This window comes from Nansenia antarctica (assembly GCF_963989245.1).
Source record: "Nansenia antarctica genome assembly, chromosome: 4".
Lineage (NCBI taxonomy): Eukaryota > Metazoa > Chordata > Actinopteri > Argentiniformes > Microstomatidae > Nansenia > Nansenia antarctica.
This window is the reverse complement of record NC_137689.1, coordinates 66,275,698-66,291,045: the sequence shown is the minus strand read 5'-3', so window position 1 is coordinate 66,291,045 and position 15,348 is coordinate 66,275,698. Positions and strand designations below refer to the sequence as shown.

The 15,348-nt window shown below is 42.8% G+C and overlaps 2 protein-coding genes across 2 annotated transcripts; one reads left to right on the top strand and one right to left on the bottom strand.

Moving 5' to 3' along the window:
• Nucleotides 1-3,255: 3,255 nt before the first annotated feature.
• Nucleotides 3,256-4,719, top strand: LOC308156273 (tripartite motif-containing protein 16-like; the record flags this gene model as incomplete). Its single annotated transcript, XM_080529618.1, has 1 exon — nt 3,256-4,719. One exon carries the CDS (start codon nt 3,256-3,258, stop codon nt 4,717-4,719), a length of 1,464 nt encoding a protein of 487 aa, XP_080385744.1.
• A 2,778-nt stretch (nt 4,720-7,497) lies between these two features.
• LOC308156272 (sodium-dependent organic anion transporter-like) lies at nt 7,498-13,389 on the bottom strand (the record flags this gene model as incomplete). Its single annotated transcript, XM_080529617.1, has 6 exons — nt 13,121-13,389; nt 12,158-12,276; nt 10,853-10,941; nt 9,993-10,168; nt 9,243-9,400; nt 7,498-7,598 (listed from the first exon to the last, which is right to left on the bottom strand). The coding sequence occupies exons 1-6, from the start codon at nt 13,375-13,377 to the stop codon at nt 7,498-7,500; spliced, it is 900 nt and encodes a 299-aa protein (XP_080385743.1). The 5' UTR covers nt 13,378-13,389.
• Nucleotides 13,390-15,348: the final 1,959 nt, after the last annotated feature.

Here is a 15,348-nt window from a genome sequence, read left to right as displayed (position 1 = left end):
TGATAATGTCTGATATATCAAAAGGACTAACTTCTTAAGACATAAATAAACATTTTTTCTTCAATAAAGCCTACATGTGACATAAGGCACTCAAGGCCCCGAATGGTTGCGGCTAATCAGTAGATGAATTCACTGCAAGACAACGCCACCTTTTTGTTCCACGAGGTGAGGCCCTCGGGACTAAAGTAAAGCACTCAGGTTCGTGTATGAGGGAGGGAGACATGAAACCAGGTTATCATACAGAGAAGATTGTTAAGGTGTACATAGAAAAATACTTTATTTAACATTTATATTTAAACAGATTTACTCTATTTAAAAAAAACACCATACAAAACAAACAAAACACGAGGGTAGGACGACTGGCAGTAGTAGAGAGGGATACTACTACCCCGATGGACAGGTACACCAGTGAATCTGTGACATGGACATACCGTGAGCTTAGAATTATAAGGTTCTATCTCCGTTTAGGGCAGTTCAGAGATATTGAGCGTCAAAGTTTTTACATTCCATTATATTTTGTGAGATGGAACCTTTGTATTTTATGAATTACTAACTCAAAAATGTCAACATTTTACAAATAACACCACACAGGCATTAATAAACACCTAATGGATCAGATTATGTAAGAAACTCAATTTTGGCAAAAATGGAGATAGAACCTTATAATTCTAACGTCACGATACCACAAAGACACGGTAGACAGTGGGCTAAGTGTTCCCTAGTGATTAATCACACCAAACACGACACGCACACACAGCATGCAGTGCAAGGAGACCCCCGACTACCCTCTCCACGCCGGCGCCCCCCACTCAAACCAAAGAACAGAAAAACTACAACAATAACGAGACTAATATATATAAAAACGACCAGTTGGTTCCCGTCTGATAATAAATAACACGTCAGGTGGGCTTATCCACTACACAACAATATGGTTTGTCTTCATTACACTAAACATTACATGGGAGCAAAACAGCAGCTATCGGCCAGCCCGCTGTATTGGTACCGCACCGGTCAGGCTAGAGACCCTCACGTCTCCCTTCCTCGTATGCTATAGCACCACTCCGATCTCCACCACCTGTGGGAACTTCAGCGCTCCGGAGGGGATAAACCAACTCAGACGGATCTGCCTACAGTGCGTGTTCTTAAATGGACATATCCGCCCCACCTTCCCCTTTAAAGTCCCGCCTTGAGTGGAACTATTGGCTTACAGGTGTTACCTGTTACATACAGACACTAAACCATTCCCTATTATGAAGTTGAAACACTTTGCATTGTGGGCCAGGGGCGGATATAGGATCGTAGGAGATCCGGGGCTTAGCCCAGAGGGAGAATATAATGTGCGCGCGGAGCGCGCCGAAATTTTTTGCCTTCAACCTTCAACTTACCACCACCTTAAAGCGGACAAAAGGCACTGGAGAACACATATACATTCACACCCTTTAATGAAGCAAACTAATTGTGGTGGTTCTGGGCACAGAGGGAGGTCAGCACACGTAGCTCCCCCTGTCAGTCACCATCATTTATATTTGTATAGAATTACATAATTGATGGGCTGAGGCTAGTTATGTTACAGTATGTATATCAGGGCAGACTCTGTGCTCACCACTTATATTGTATTTAGAGTCTTGTCCTGTGTTATATGACGATATATTACATGTATTGTTGGCCTGTGTATAGTACTGTGAAATCAAATCCCCCCTGGGACATTAAACAAACTTAGTTAGTTAGAGTTACATCTTAGGATAGATTTGAGTCATGTTCTGTATACATACATACTACCATAAGGGCATACTTAATGTGGTTACTCCATGTTTACTAGCTGTAACATTAACGTTACATCATTCTTTTTCACTTGTTACTCAGTCAACCAGAGTGCAGATATCAAAGACTATCAGCCTGTTATTCACTTTATTTGAATAAGTATTATAAGTATAATATTACTTTATTTGAATAAGTATTATCCTTTGTTTGATTTCTTACCATGTACCGTAACAGTACCTTGCTATGTTTCATTTTCATTATAACATAACGTTATGTTATGATAGCCAGCTAGCATTAGCAAACCGGAAAAGTAGTGTCAGTGAGTCAGTCACCTTTCTAATAAGATTCACAAACCTGAAACATCATCTATGTCATCACTGCTGGTGAAGTCATTGTTGTCAGCTGCTGATACGGCTGCTGCAACAGTTCTTGGCGCTTGTTTTGTTGAAAACAACTTTGGGATATCCATCCTTACAATTGTGCAAGTCAGGCACTGATTGAGATCACTTCTTCTTCAGGGCAGGGCAGGCTACGCAGTATGCAGGCTAATGTCGCGCAGCTGCTGCCTCTCTGTTGGACTCCGGTACTGCACGTTACTCACGAGAGTTGTTTTTTTTTTTTTAGTAAAACATTCGGGGCTTTTCAGAAAACATCCGGGGCTTGAGCCCCAGTAGCCACCCCCTAGCGCCGCCCCTGTTGTGGGCTATCGGGTTATGGTACAGTTAGATAATGTATATACTGTACAGTACACACTTATTTTATTTATTTATTTAACGAAATTACCAATTACTTTACAGAAGTAAGAACTGTGTGTCAAACTAAAGGTACTTTGAAAAGGTAGTTCACTCCAATACAGGTCAGTCAGTTACTGACAGATGATCTTTACAGCAGAAGGTTTGAAACGCTCCTAGAGTTAACAAACTGGTGGTGGAGTTAGTACATAGGGGAGACTGGAAGCAGTGAAGGAAGAAATAGTAGGGAAATCTGGGGCTCTGTATGAAATGTCATACATCACGGCATGTGGGAAATCGTTTTAGGATAATAGGATGTATTGAATGTAATAAAATGTGTCAGAATTTCTAAACTTTGTATAAATGTCGTGTGATTCTATGGAGGAAAAGAAAAGAAAAAATGACACAATAAAGTATTAAAAAAAAGAAAGAAAAGGTAGCACCTGTGCTGTGCCACACCTCCTCAGCTTCTTGAACACCCAACCAGGAATACTGGTTTGGTCAAGTGAGCATTACTGACATTCCATTTCACTCACAGCCCTAGTCTCTTAGTTTCACTCAAGCCAACACCTTTTCAACCTCAGCCTCTCTGCCTGTTGGTGCCTCTCACCTCTTTAGCTGCTGATATAACTTTTACCGTGACACCACCTCCTTCACCACCGCTTTACCTGGATCCCACCACACTGCACATCACCTGTGGACCATTACCTGTGGACTTTATTTGTTTGTCTGTAACAGACCTCATCGCTAACCGACAGGAGGAATGTCTTCTCTGGACCTGGACAAGTACAGCACCCTGGGTAAATCGAGGCGGTCCACCTCCCATAGTCAGTCCAGAGGCCCTCAGACCAAACCCGGGGATGTCCTGTGTGATTTCTGTACCACGAGGAAACAGAAGGCTGTCAAGTCCTGCCTAGTGTGCCTGGCCTCCTACTGCGAGACCCACCTGCAGTCTCACTACGAGTACCCTGCCCTGATGAAGCACAAGCTGGTGAAAGCCACAGGTCAGATGAGGGAGAAGATCTGCGCCCAGCACGATAAGCTTCTGGAGGTGTTCTGTCGTACCGATCAGACGTCTGTGTGCGTCCTGTGTCTGGTGGATGAACACAAACGCCATGATACTGTCTCGGCTGCGACGGAAAGGACTGAAAAACAAAAACAGCTTGGCTCTACTCTGCTCAGCTCTCAGCAGAGGATCGATCAGAGAGTGAAGAAATGGCAGGACCTTCGGCAGGCCGTCGAGGCGGTTAAGCACTCCGCTCAGACGGTGGTTAATGAGAATGAGCGTATCTTCACCGAGCTCTTGCGTTCCATAGAGAGGAGGTACAACGAGGTGAAGGAGCTGGTGCAGACCCATGAGAAGACCACAGTGACCCGGGCCGAGGGGGTGCTGGACCAGCTGGAGGAGGAGATCACCCTCCTGAGGAAGAAACACAGCGACCTGGAGAAGCTCTCACACACAGACGACCACATCCACTTCCTACAGAGCTGGCAATCTCTGTCTGGACCTTCAGGGTATGAGGATCTGAACAGCATCAACGTTGCCCCTTACTACTCCTTCGATGCCACCAAGAGAGCCATCGCTGTGCTGAAGGTGCAGATGGAGGATGTCAGCAAGACAGAAATCAACAAAATCTCTGCCGCAGTCAAAGAGGTCCACATTCTACAACCACTAGAGCCAAAGATAAGAGAAGATTTTATGAAATACTCCTGCCAGCTGACCCTAGACGCCAACAGTGTCCACCCAAACCTCCACCTCTCAGAGGGGAACACGGTGGCCAAGATGATGAATGAGCCCAAGAGTTACCCAGACCATCTGGATAGGTTCGACCACTGGCAACAGGTGCTGTGCAAGGAGGGCCTGTCTGGTAGTCGGTGCTACTGGGAGGTGGACTGGAAAGGGACAGAGGTAGACATCGCTGTAACCTACCAAGGAATGGACCGGAAAGGCAACAGAAATGACTGCAGCCTTGGCTTGAATGACAAGTCCTGGAGCCTGTACTGCTCCAACTCCAAATACTCGTTTGTGCACAACAATAAAAGCACAGACGTAGCGGTGCCGCGGTCCACCCGTATCGGGGTGTATCTGGACCACAGGGCAGGTACCCTGGCGTTCTACAGTGTGTCTGAAAGCATCAACCTCCTCTACCGAGTCCAGACCACATTTACAGAGCCCCTCTACCCTGCCTTTAGTGTGTGGGGTTTTGGTTCCAGTGTTAGACTTTAACTTTATAGAGGTAGGACAGCTAGGTTGGGGATTGAACCAGACAACTGCAGTTGCAGGGCAATCGCACTACCACCTGTGCTAAAAATGTTCAGACCATTTGTTGCTACAGTTAGCTAGGATTAGGATTAAGATTCTATTTGTTTATAGAAATGCTATAGGCCTATTTCAGACCTGCAAGTGTTGATTAAACCAATGTTTGAATGTTTATTTTGAATGTTTATTGTAACCTGATAACATTTTTTGTTAAATGTTGTTTAAACATTGCATGACAATTGGTGAGATGGTAATGGGGAAACATGTTTATTATCACCTGGAGTTAATGTTGTTGATTGTTATGAGCTTAGTGTTGGGACATACATTTTCTTTTGAACGTTTATGGTATGTTAGTGTATTTTTTCTTAATATATAATAATACATGTAGGCTACATATCTGCAACTACTATTTACCATTATGTATAAAGCATCATGTCTTGTCATTAAATAATACAAAGTTAATCACAAAAAAAAAAAATCTTTAATAAAATGTACCAAAATACACATACATTCACCTGAATGGCAATTTTAGGACTGGTGCAATAACATTGTGCAGCACCACAATGTCATATATCTGCTATACAATGTCAAATGACTAATGTGGGCATTTAACTATCACCATGACAACATTCCAACCGTAGCCAAGAATCCATGCAGTCTTGTAGGTTGATATGATGTTTTGGTCATGGATCTATAATAGTCGAGGCTGGTGGCGGTAGAAATCGGAGGACAGGCTCATTGTAATGCATGAAATAGAATACGGAACGGTATCAGCTTTCGGGCTAACTCTGGCGTATTTACAATTTATTTTGGTTTTATTAATATGCACTGTCCCTTGAATAAATAAATGAATCTGAATCTGAATCTGAATCAAACACACATGTTTAATACCATTCCTTTGTTCCATTCCATGCGTTACAATGAGCTCCTCCTCCGATTTCTACCTCCACCAGCCTCCACTGATGCTGACGGCTGCCTCGCGATGACAGCAATGATGAACCTGGCGCTGTAGCCAATCAGAGGAAAGATACTACCTATGATCAGGATGGAGGTGTCCATCTGCCATGAGCCTCGGTACAGCAGAGCACTGGCTACACCCAGCACCATCAAGAGAAGCCCCCCGAGCACAGACCCCACCTGAATGAGACAGGCAGGAGACACGGCAGCTATAATGGGTCCTTCAGCTCCTGCATATTGTAGGCCAATGTTCATGTGTGACAATCCCAAAACAGAGAGATAGAAGTAATTCATCCGAAATAAAAGGGATCATCCTTGCTGCCTTTGGTCACTTAGTTTACATAAACTACACATGCATATATATATATATATATATACCAACCAACTTCACAGCAATACTATATGTTTCTGTGTGTATTGTACTCTGGATAGCACAGGGTGACCATTGTCTATTTCCCAGATGGGATAAGCCTCTTGGCTGCAGCTGTGTGGACATTGTTAATCACAGGTCATGGTTTTCTATTGAGAGAATTCAATATGTCTCATTCCAACATTCCAAAAGGTTATGTGCCCCTCGATTCAAGCCCTAATCCTGAACACATTCTTTCCAAGGCTAGGGAATAACATCCTTTGATATAGCCACCACTTATGCACCTGTACATACCATACTGTACATAGCTACCGTAACTGTACATAGCTCATAACTGTATATACCTCTAACTACTGCCTAGGCGTACCTACCTCTATCATGTCTTTTAAAAAAATATATATATCATGTTTTATATCACTATTTGCACTTCTGGTTAGATGCTAAACTGCATTTCGTTGTCTGGTACTTGTACTCTGCAATGACAAAAAGTTGAATCTAATCTAATCTAGTCTAATTTGAGGTGTTGTGTATGCCTCAGTCACAGCTGCTGCTGCTGCTGTATCTACTGAGTCAATGCTGCTGCCCTAGTATTGTTGTGTTCAGTATTGCAATGTGACAGGGGAGACTAATGGAGGTAGAACTCGGAGAACGGGCTCATTGTAATACAAGGAATGATACCATTCCAGATTCCATTCCATGCATTACAGTGAGGCTGTCCTCCGATTTCTACCTCCACCAGCCTCCACTGTTGTGTTACTTTTGTATTCTGTGTTCTCATAGAGGACAGCTTGCCAGTAATTACGACATTGTACTGTCATACATTCTCAGGTATCCTAATACAGATTACAATACAACTTTGAAACTTGAAAAGAGAGACAGAAGTAGTAGATAGAAGAATAAAGACACAGAATACTTTTTTCAATTTATTTTCTTAACAGAAGACTATTACATGGAAAACATGGGAGACGTTTCCATTACCCATGTTAAAGTAGGGGATTTTGACCTGCCCTGCTTCCACCCAGGGGTGTGTGTACATATACAGGCATAGAGGCATCATCCCCATACCCAGCACTGTGGAGCAGCTTGTCATGGTGATGCTACAGCAGCATGCAACAGAGTCAGAGCATTAGTGGAGCAGGATGACCTGCCCATGAACCTGCTCTCTGTCATCAGGGGAGGCATATTCAGAGACCCAGAAGGCCATGGTGTAGGTCAAGGTGTCTTCTCCATCAGTGGAGGCATATTCATAGAGACCTGGTGCAGCTGGCTGGGGTGTTTACGGACATATTCAACCTCTCCCTTTCCACAGGAATTGTTCCCCAACTGCTTCAAAAAATCATCCACCATTATTCCAGTACCGAAAAAGAACAGAAGCACTTCTTTCACCTCAGGTGGCTGAAAAAGTTTGGCATGAGGTCCTAGATCCTACAGGCCTTCTGCAGAGGTAACACTGAGAACATCATGACTGGGTGCAGCATCACTGCCTGGCAGGGTAACTGCACTGCCGTCAACTCAGGGCCTGCAGAGGGTGGTGCGTGACAGCCGAGCGCATCAGTGGATGTGAGCTTCCAAGACGAAGCCTCTACCGTAGCCTCGGGGCCAAAACTCAGAGGCTAACCAACAGCTACTTCCACCAGGCAATCAGGCTTATAAACAAGTCTACTGAGGGCAAGTGACTATCCTTAAGCACACCCCACGCACACAGACTACCTACCCTTAAGCACACCCCATGCACAGTCACTTTATTCAATACTCTACCATCTACTGCCACCAAGTGCAATACTCATGCTATTTATATTATTTTGTATTATTACCACTATTGTATTGCTCAATTTGTCTCTGTCTTATTTGTCTTTTTAGAACTATTGCCACGTCGTATTTGTCTTACTTATCTCATAACTATTGCCACTTTATTTATCTTTGCCTTATGTGTCTTTTTATAATTACTGCCACTTTATGTCTCGTTGCTGCGATGTCGAGGAACTGAAGCCTAATCATTTCATTTGAAACTTGTGAATGTTGCCTTCTGGATCACCATATACTTGATTCATGATCACACACAATTGTAAATGACTGGATTTTTTTAAGTTAAGGGATTGTTGACCTAAATTACAAAATAATATATTTGTTTCCTTACACTGAAAGGAGTCAATGGACAAGGACAGACTTCTTTACACACTTTGGTTCTGTTTATCTGGGCACTGTTAATAACATTTTTGCTGTAGAGAACCTCTTTAGGACAATATTGATGTAAGATATTTGATCTGTATTTGATTTGGCATCACACGACATGAGCACATCAACAACATGACACATGTTCAAACAATGCAAATCTATTTGACTCAAGACACAAGTGTTTCAATGTTTTTTCTCCACCTTTATTTGATAAAAACTTGGAGGACGGGCTCATTGTGATGCATGAATGGAATGAGGAATGGTATCAAACACGTATATTAGCAGACTCGATTCAATCCCTGTTACAAGTAAAAATGATAATGTGATATATCAAAATCAAATGGCTTCTTAAGACATCATACAGAAACTATAAAACGTTCCCTGTTATGAGGTTGCACCACATTCCCTTGTGGGCCACCTGGTACAGTACTGTATATCATTAGCATTATATTTATACTGTACATACATACTACCTTAAACAAATAATAATTCACGCTTTACTTTGTTCTTGAGTGTGTTTTGCCAAGTATGGTCCCATTAGATTTAATGGTAGTGGAGATGGACGGATCATTCTGAAAGGCCACATTGACTTCCCCTTGTCCACTGTTCACACCGGCCATGCTCTGTAGGTCCTGTCCAGAGGTGACGTCACCTATCCTCCATAACCGTGTTCTCTTATAAACCTGATACACTGTAAACAAACAAAAAACATTTCATAAGAATCCTCAGAATGAGAGATTGCAGAAAAAGTTAATTTAGAGTTAATTTAATCAATGTGTCAAGCAAAGAAACATGAACATATGGTGTTTGTGCAGCATTGTGCTTAGTAATGCGTCAAAATGAAGTACTCGGTAGCCTACTCCATTAAAATCAAGCACTCCATTCACCATTCCATTAACCCTGGCCCCTAACCTGAGACTAGTCCCATGCTTTATACAGTACATAATCTCTTTGTTATTTGTACTAGAAGGAGGCTGCACAGTTTCACCTGTGACCAGTAGGAGGCCGTTCAGCAGCTGAAATGAGCCATAGACAAGAGGGAAGGTGAACATCAGAATCAGCTGATCAGGGGGAAAGGAGAGTTGCAGGATGGTGGAACAAATCTGGACATTCTGGGCCCCCGTCTCCATGGCGATGGTCCGGCACCTGTGGCCAAAGTAAATGAGGGGGCTACAGTGGCAATTTGCAAGGCCTTACATAACACCATGGCATCATTCCAATCTAAAATTAAGAACCCATTTAATCTCATAAGCACATTTTTTTGTGAGTACCCCCACTGGTTTTCTATGTAAGTAAAATGACCATAGCGGTATCCTAGTTAATATAATGTCAAAACAGTAGGGATTAACCTACACCCTATGTCGCACATTCTAAACCTGAGAGGAGAAGCTTATCCTATCCTATCCTAGAAGCTTGTTTTGAAGTCTCCCTCTGGAATAACATGACCTATAACCCTGCCATAAGAACTCATCAGCCCTGTCTAGGAACAACCTTGACCCTCTACCCGCTAGACACTTGTGTAGATCTGAAAAGATTGAGTATGTATACGCCATTGATAACTAGATACAGCTAACTATAACCGCCCAATTACTGGTGAGAGCAAACATGTTAGATCAGTAAAGGGGGGAAGGAAGGATGGGCCTTGGTCTTTGTGCTAATAAAAGGGAGAGGTTTGGGGATATCTTAGTCGTTCATCTACCCAAGATGACAGGACGGATGGCCATGAGTCTTTACTGACCTCTGCCACGGCTGCCTGGTGATGACAGCGATGATGAACCCGGCGCTGTAGCCAATCAGAGGAAAGATACTACCTATGATCAGGATGGAGGTGTCCATCTGCCATGAGCCTCGGTACAGCAGAGCACTGGCTACACCCAGCACCATCAAGAGAAGCCCCCCGAGCACAGACCCCACCTGAATGAGACAGGCAGGAGACACAGCAGCTATAATGGGTCCTTCAGCTCCTGCATGTGCATTTGTGACAATACCGAGACAGTGGGTGCATCCCAAAAGTATTTTTTCTCTATTCCTTGCATCCTCTCTCTCTGCTTCCTTCTCAAAAAGCATTGGAGGAGAATATCTAGGGGGAGGAACCTGAAACCTAAGATCTTCCCCTCCAAAGCAGTTTGAGAAGGAAGCCATGAAGGAGAATGTGAAAGTGAAATGGAAACAGACTTTTGGGACTTACCTAGAGAAAAAAAATCTGAATTAGAAAAGATGTAACATTTTAATAAAAAAAAGACAAATAATCCATCATAGCGAGCACATTGGTACTTCAGGCAAATATGTCCTTGGGTGGATAGGAACCTTTGTGCTGAATTTGCAGACTCTAGGTCAAAAAGAGGTTTGCGGGCTGAGCTTTTGAAGTAAAATGTTGTGTATAGTGCCACCATCGGGCCGAGTTGAACCTCATTCTACCAGATGTATTTGGCCACCAACATTAAGAGCTATAGCATTCCAAAATGTGAAAATAATAATAATCAGTCAGTGAATAATGAATAAGTCAGATGATTAATAGCCCTATAAATAATATGAGGGTTCCAGTCCCAGATTAATGATGAGTCAAACACTTAAGACAAGGGAATTAACAGGAAATACCATCAAGATCTTCTTTGCTGCTTTTGGCCACTTGTGGTTAACAAAAACTCCACATGCCACAGGTACAATCAACGAGATCAGTGTTATACCTAAATAAAAGAATACAATAGTAAGGCTGTATCTAGATTTTTGATCCACAGGTTATACATCAACATCACATACATTAGTAACATAACAGCAGAGTAATTTGTATATTTGTATGATCAACATACTGCCTACCCATCCATGTATTCAACAATGTGCTACCAACACAATTAACAGTAGCTCTATGTGTGTATTGTACACAAACTAAAAGTGGCTCTGGATAGCACAGGGTGACCATTGTCTATTTCCCAGATGGGATAAGCCTCTTGGCTGCTGCTGTGTGGACATTGTTAATCACAGGTCATGGTTTTCTATTGAGAGAATTCAATATGTCTCATTCCAACATTCCAAAAGGTTATGTGCACCTCGATTCAAGCCCTAATCCTGAACTCTTGATGGACAGGCAGGAATTTATATTACTCTATATAGAGAGTTATGGTCATTACTCTTCCAGGGAAAAGGTTTTAAACATGATAAAAGTCTGTAGAAACTAAAACACTTGAAAACATCATCAACTGAGGAGAGCTTCAGCATGGAAAAACATTTGTGACACGGTCTGGTGAAAAGGTCCAGATGATTGCAATTCTCAAATCGCACAAATTACCAAAAATGTATTTTTTTTAAAATGTGTTTTCCGTTTTTTTCAAGTTCAAGTGTTGAACACAGTAATAACAAACCGTTTTAGGATCACTAAATAATTTATGGAGAAAAAAAGATATATTTGTGAATTGGATTCACTGTATAGTCTGCCTTTGGCTACTGGGTAAGTGATACATGGCTTGTAACAATATTTAATAATAATAAATAATTTAAAAATAAATAATAATTAGGACGTGTTCAAAAGCAAGGACTGTGTGATCATCTAATTATGTGTAGTTATGTGTTTTTAGCATGTTGATGTTCTCTCAGCCTGGTGTGATGTGCTAAACATGCAGTTAGATGTTCATAGCGATGTTATTTCTTAGCTCCAACGCAATGGTAGCAAATGCGATTCAGATTCTCCAGTATTTGGTTTGAGGGGTACCAACATTCAAATAAGCATATCATCTTCAACTTCAGATTTCAATGTATGACACATCATTTGAAGCTTACAATCTGCACTTTCATAATCTGGAAAAACAGAAAAATGACTTTGCCCTACTTGAGGACTTTCACCAGACCCCGTCACATTTGTCGTTTGTCATAAAGCAAACATGTATAGAAGGTAGACGTTTCCATTACCCATGTTAAAGTAGGGGATTCTGACCTGCCCAGCTTCCACCCAGGGGTGTGTGTACACGTACAGGCATAGAGGCATCATCCCCATCCCCAGCACTGTGGAGCAGCTTGTCATGGTGATGCTACAGCAGCATGCAACAGAGTCAGAGCATTAGTGGAGCAGGATGACCTGCCCATGAACCTGCTCTCTGTCATCAGGGGAGGCATATTCACAGAGACCCAGAAGGCCATGGTGTAGGTCAAGGTGTCTTCTCCATCAATTCCTGGGTAGAACCCCTGTGTGTCGTATTATTTAAAAGTACAATCTATAATTGGTACATCAATTTGTTGACTTTAAATAATGATATATAGTTGTTGAGTCTTAAAGAATATAACTTACACATGCCCAATGAGCTTAGTTCAACTGTTTTACCCCACCAGAATATACGCTTGTTTTACTCCATTGTTTGTAGACAATGCAATTGTAAAGTGGGAAAGTAGATTGCAGAATGTGAATGTGGCCTGTGGTATGACCAAGTACTTGATTCAGGATCACACACAACTATTGTAAATAACTGGATTCTTTGATGTAACATTACAACAGATGTCTTAAAAATAATGTGATATTGGGCCGGTTTTACAGACAAGGCCTAGTTCCACACTATAAAGAATCTTTAATGGAGATTTGGAGATTTAATATTGTCCAGGTCTAGGACTTAAGGACTTAAACCTTGTCTGTGAAACCGGCCCACTATGTTTTAAGCATGTGTTTAAGACACATTTCGAGCTGACAAATGGAAAGCGTAATCCTAATCTTTGAGGAAACAAAATTATGGAAATAGAAATCCCTTTAAGTCAGTCAACATCATTCACTTGATCAAGTCCCTGAACTTTTCACCTTCGTTAGTGGTCATGGAGAGGCCATGGATAGGTACGCCCTCAGCAGTTGATTTGAGAGAAGACAAAGAGTAAAGTAAACCCTCTCACCTGAGGTCCATGTCTCCATCCATCCAGTAGGTGATGATGTTGGAGATGACTCCACCAGGACAGGAGCCCATGATGATGATGGCTACAGCCTGTACCGGGTGGACCGAGAAGCCCAGGGCCAGCAGGTACGCCGTGAGGGGCATGATGCCAAACTGGCACAGCAGCCCTACCAGGATGCCCCAGGGCCGTCTCAGGTGGAGCCACAGCTTACCCACCTCCACAGTGCAGCCCAGAGAAAACACCACCATGGCCAGCATGACGGTCAGCACCACACTCAGGGTCCGGTGGAGGGAACTGTCGTTTGACCCCTCCCCAGCCAGACCTGGGCCGACCAGGGAACCGTTCCCTTGGCTCTCCCCGGTGACTACACTGCTGTTCAACATGTCCAGTTCAGTTCCAGAGGGATTAGTAAGAAGACTGAGAGGTGGACTACTAGAGAGACCACAAGACCCCCCCCCCCCCACCCCTCACTCTCCTTCCCCTCCCCTCCCGTCTTTAGCCCTGAGCTGGATGAGGGAGCAAATAAATGTTTGTGTATAGAGCTGGCATCATTCTCTATTCTTGCACCATTCCACATTAGTTTACTCTTCTTTTTTTTAGCGAAACTGGTTAGAGATTAGGCACCGGCTCCAAAACCGGCCCTCAAATTGTCTTGGTGGAAAAGGGGTCCTTGGCTTAGTCCTTTATTCACAAGAAACGCACTGCCTTCACTGAAACGCTTGGCTTGGGTAAATGCTAAGGAATGTCTGTTACCATTGGAAACCATTAGTAATCGGATTATGGCTACAGTTGTTATTTTTTGGGGTTGGACATGAGTTAAAACCCAGCCTCTTTGTTAATGTTCGACCATGGCCCATGTCTTGAATGTACTTAACCCTCTCCTGCTACAAGGACTCCAACAGCTGCTGCTCAAATAGGTTCCTCAAAGGAATAATCAAACACTTACTGTGATGAATGACATGTTATCGTGGTTTAATTGGTGAAAGGTAAAGGGAACATACAGTACAAGTGAAGGCTTCGTCTTCTCCTAAATAGTGACTGGTTTGGGGGGCTTTGGGGACCGTGAGAAGCCCATCTTGTCCTGCAGTATTTCAGTCTGGAGATAAAGGGTGGTTTCTGTGGACAGGTTCTTCAGACAGAACTCCTCACATCGCCTGGCCTCCTCAAGGACTTCACCATGGAAACACACAGGCAGACTTCACAATACCAAAATACCAAGTGAACTGGGGTCAATCTCCAAAAGCTAAGCAGCAAAGTTGTGAGAGTCAGAATTATAAAATCAATGTGTGGATGTTAATCCTCAGTGTGTGAAGGAATTAAATTCTTTAAATTAAGAATGTTCCTGGTCTAGGACAGGAGGGGGCCTGGATTGTAAAAATAGATACAGTTCTACAGCTACAAAGTTGTCTGGGAACTCACCTGTTTAGCGCCTGAACCATTTTCAGGCAATAGCCAAAGACTTCTAATTAAAACACATGGGATCAAGAGCCCTGAACACATATGTGTAAATGTCAAGAGATGGGGGGGGGGGGGGAACACCAGAGAAAGATTGTTCGCTTGTTTGTAGCTACTTACCATCGAAATTGATAGTTTCTGAGAGACATTTGATCTTAACGGGTTTCAGGTGCGTCATGCGAAACATAGCGATTTCCATGGATATCGATGAGCTGCGACGTGCTTCTCTGAAGTTCGCAAGAAACGCTTCTGTAAACTGGGTGACCTGTATGAGTTTCTGCCTAGGAGAAATATGCAGTTTTGGTTTAACTCTAATGAAAGGCAGTTAATATGAACATGTATTCTTTTGTGATAAGAATGAATGTTGGGCTAATCAGTGCGAGAAGTAGGCGCAAGTCCGAGCGCCGATTTTAGAATGTAACAAACCAACTCTTATATAACACGCGACATGCTTACGTGTACTCGAAGGGATTGAAAGTCGCATCGTAACAGATCCGGCGTGGTGCGATGCCCGTTCTGAGAAGCAGCGCACCGTTCTCTCTGAAGTATTTCTGCACGAGACAGCAAAAACAACGATGCGCACATCATAACATCCACACTGTAGAAGTGAGTCTATTCATATGACACTATAGGCCGGCATAGTATAATTTCAAGTTACCTTTAAATCTTGTTGTGACATCTGATAATTGTAAATCCTCCAAGCATGTATTCCACCACTACGTCAACCAGAGTATTTTTCTACATCGAAAGGTGTTTGTGACGTCATAAGTTGC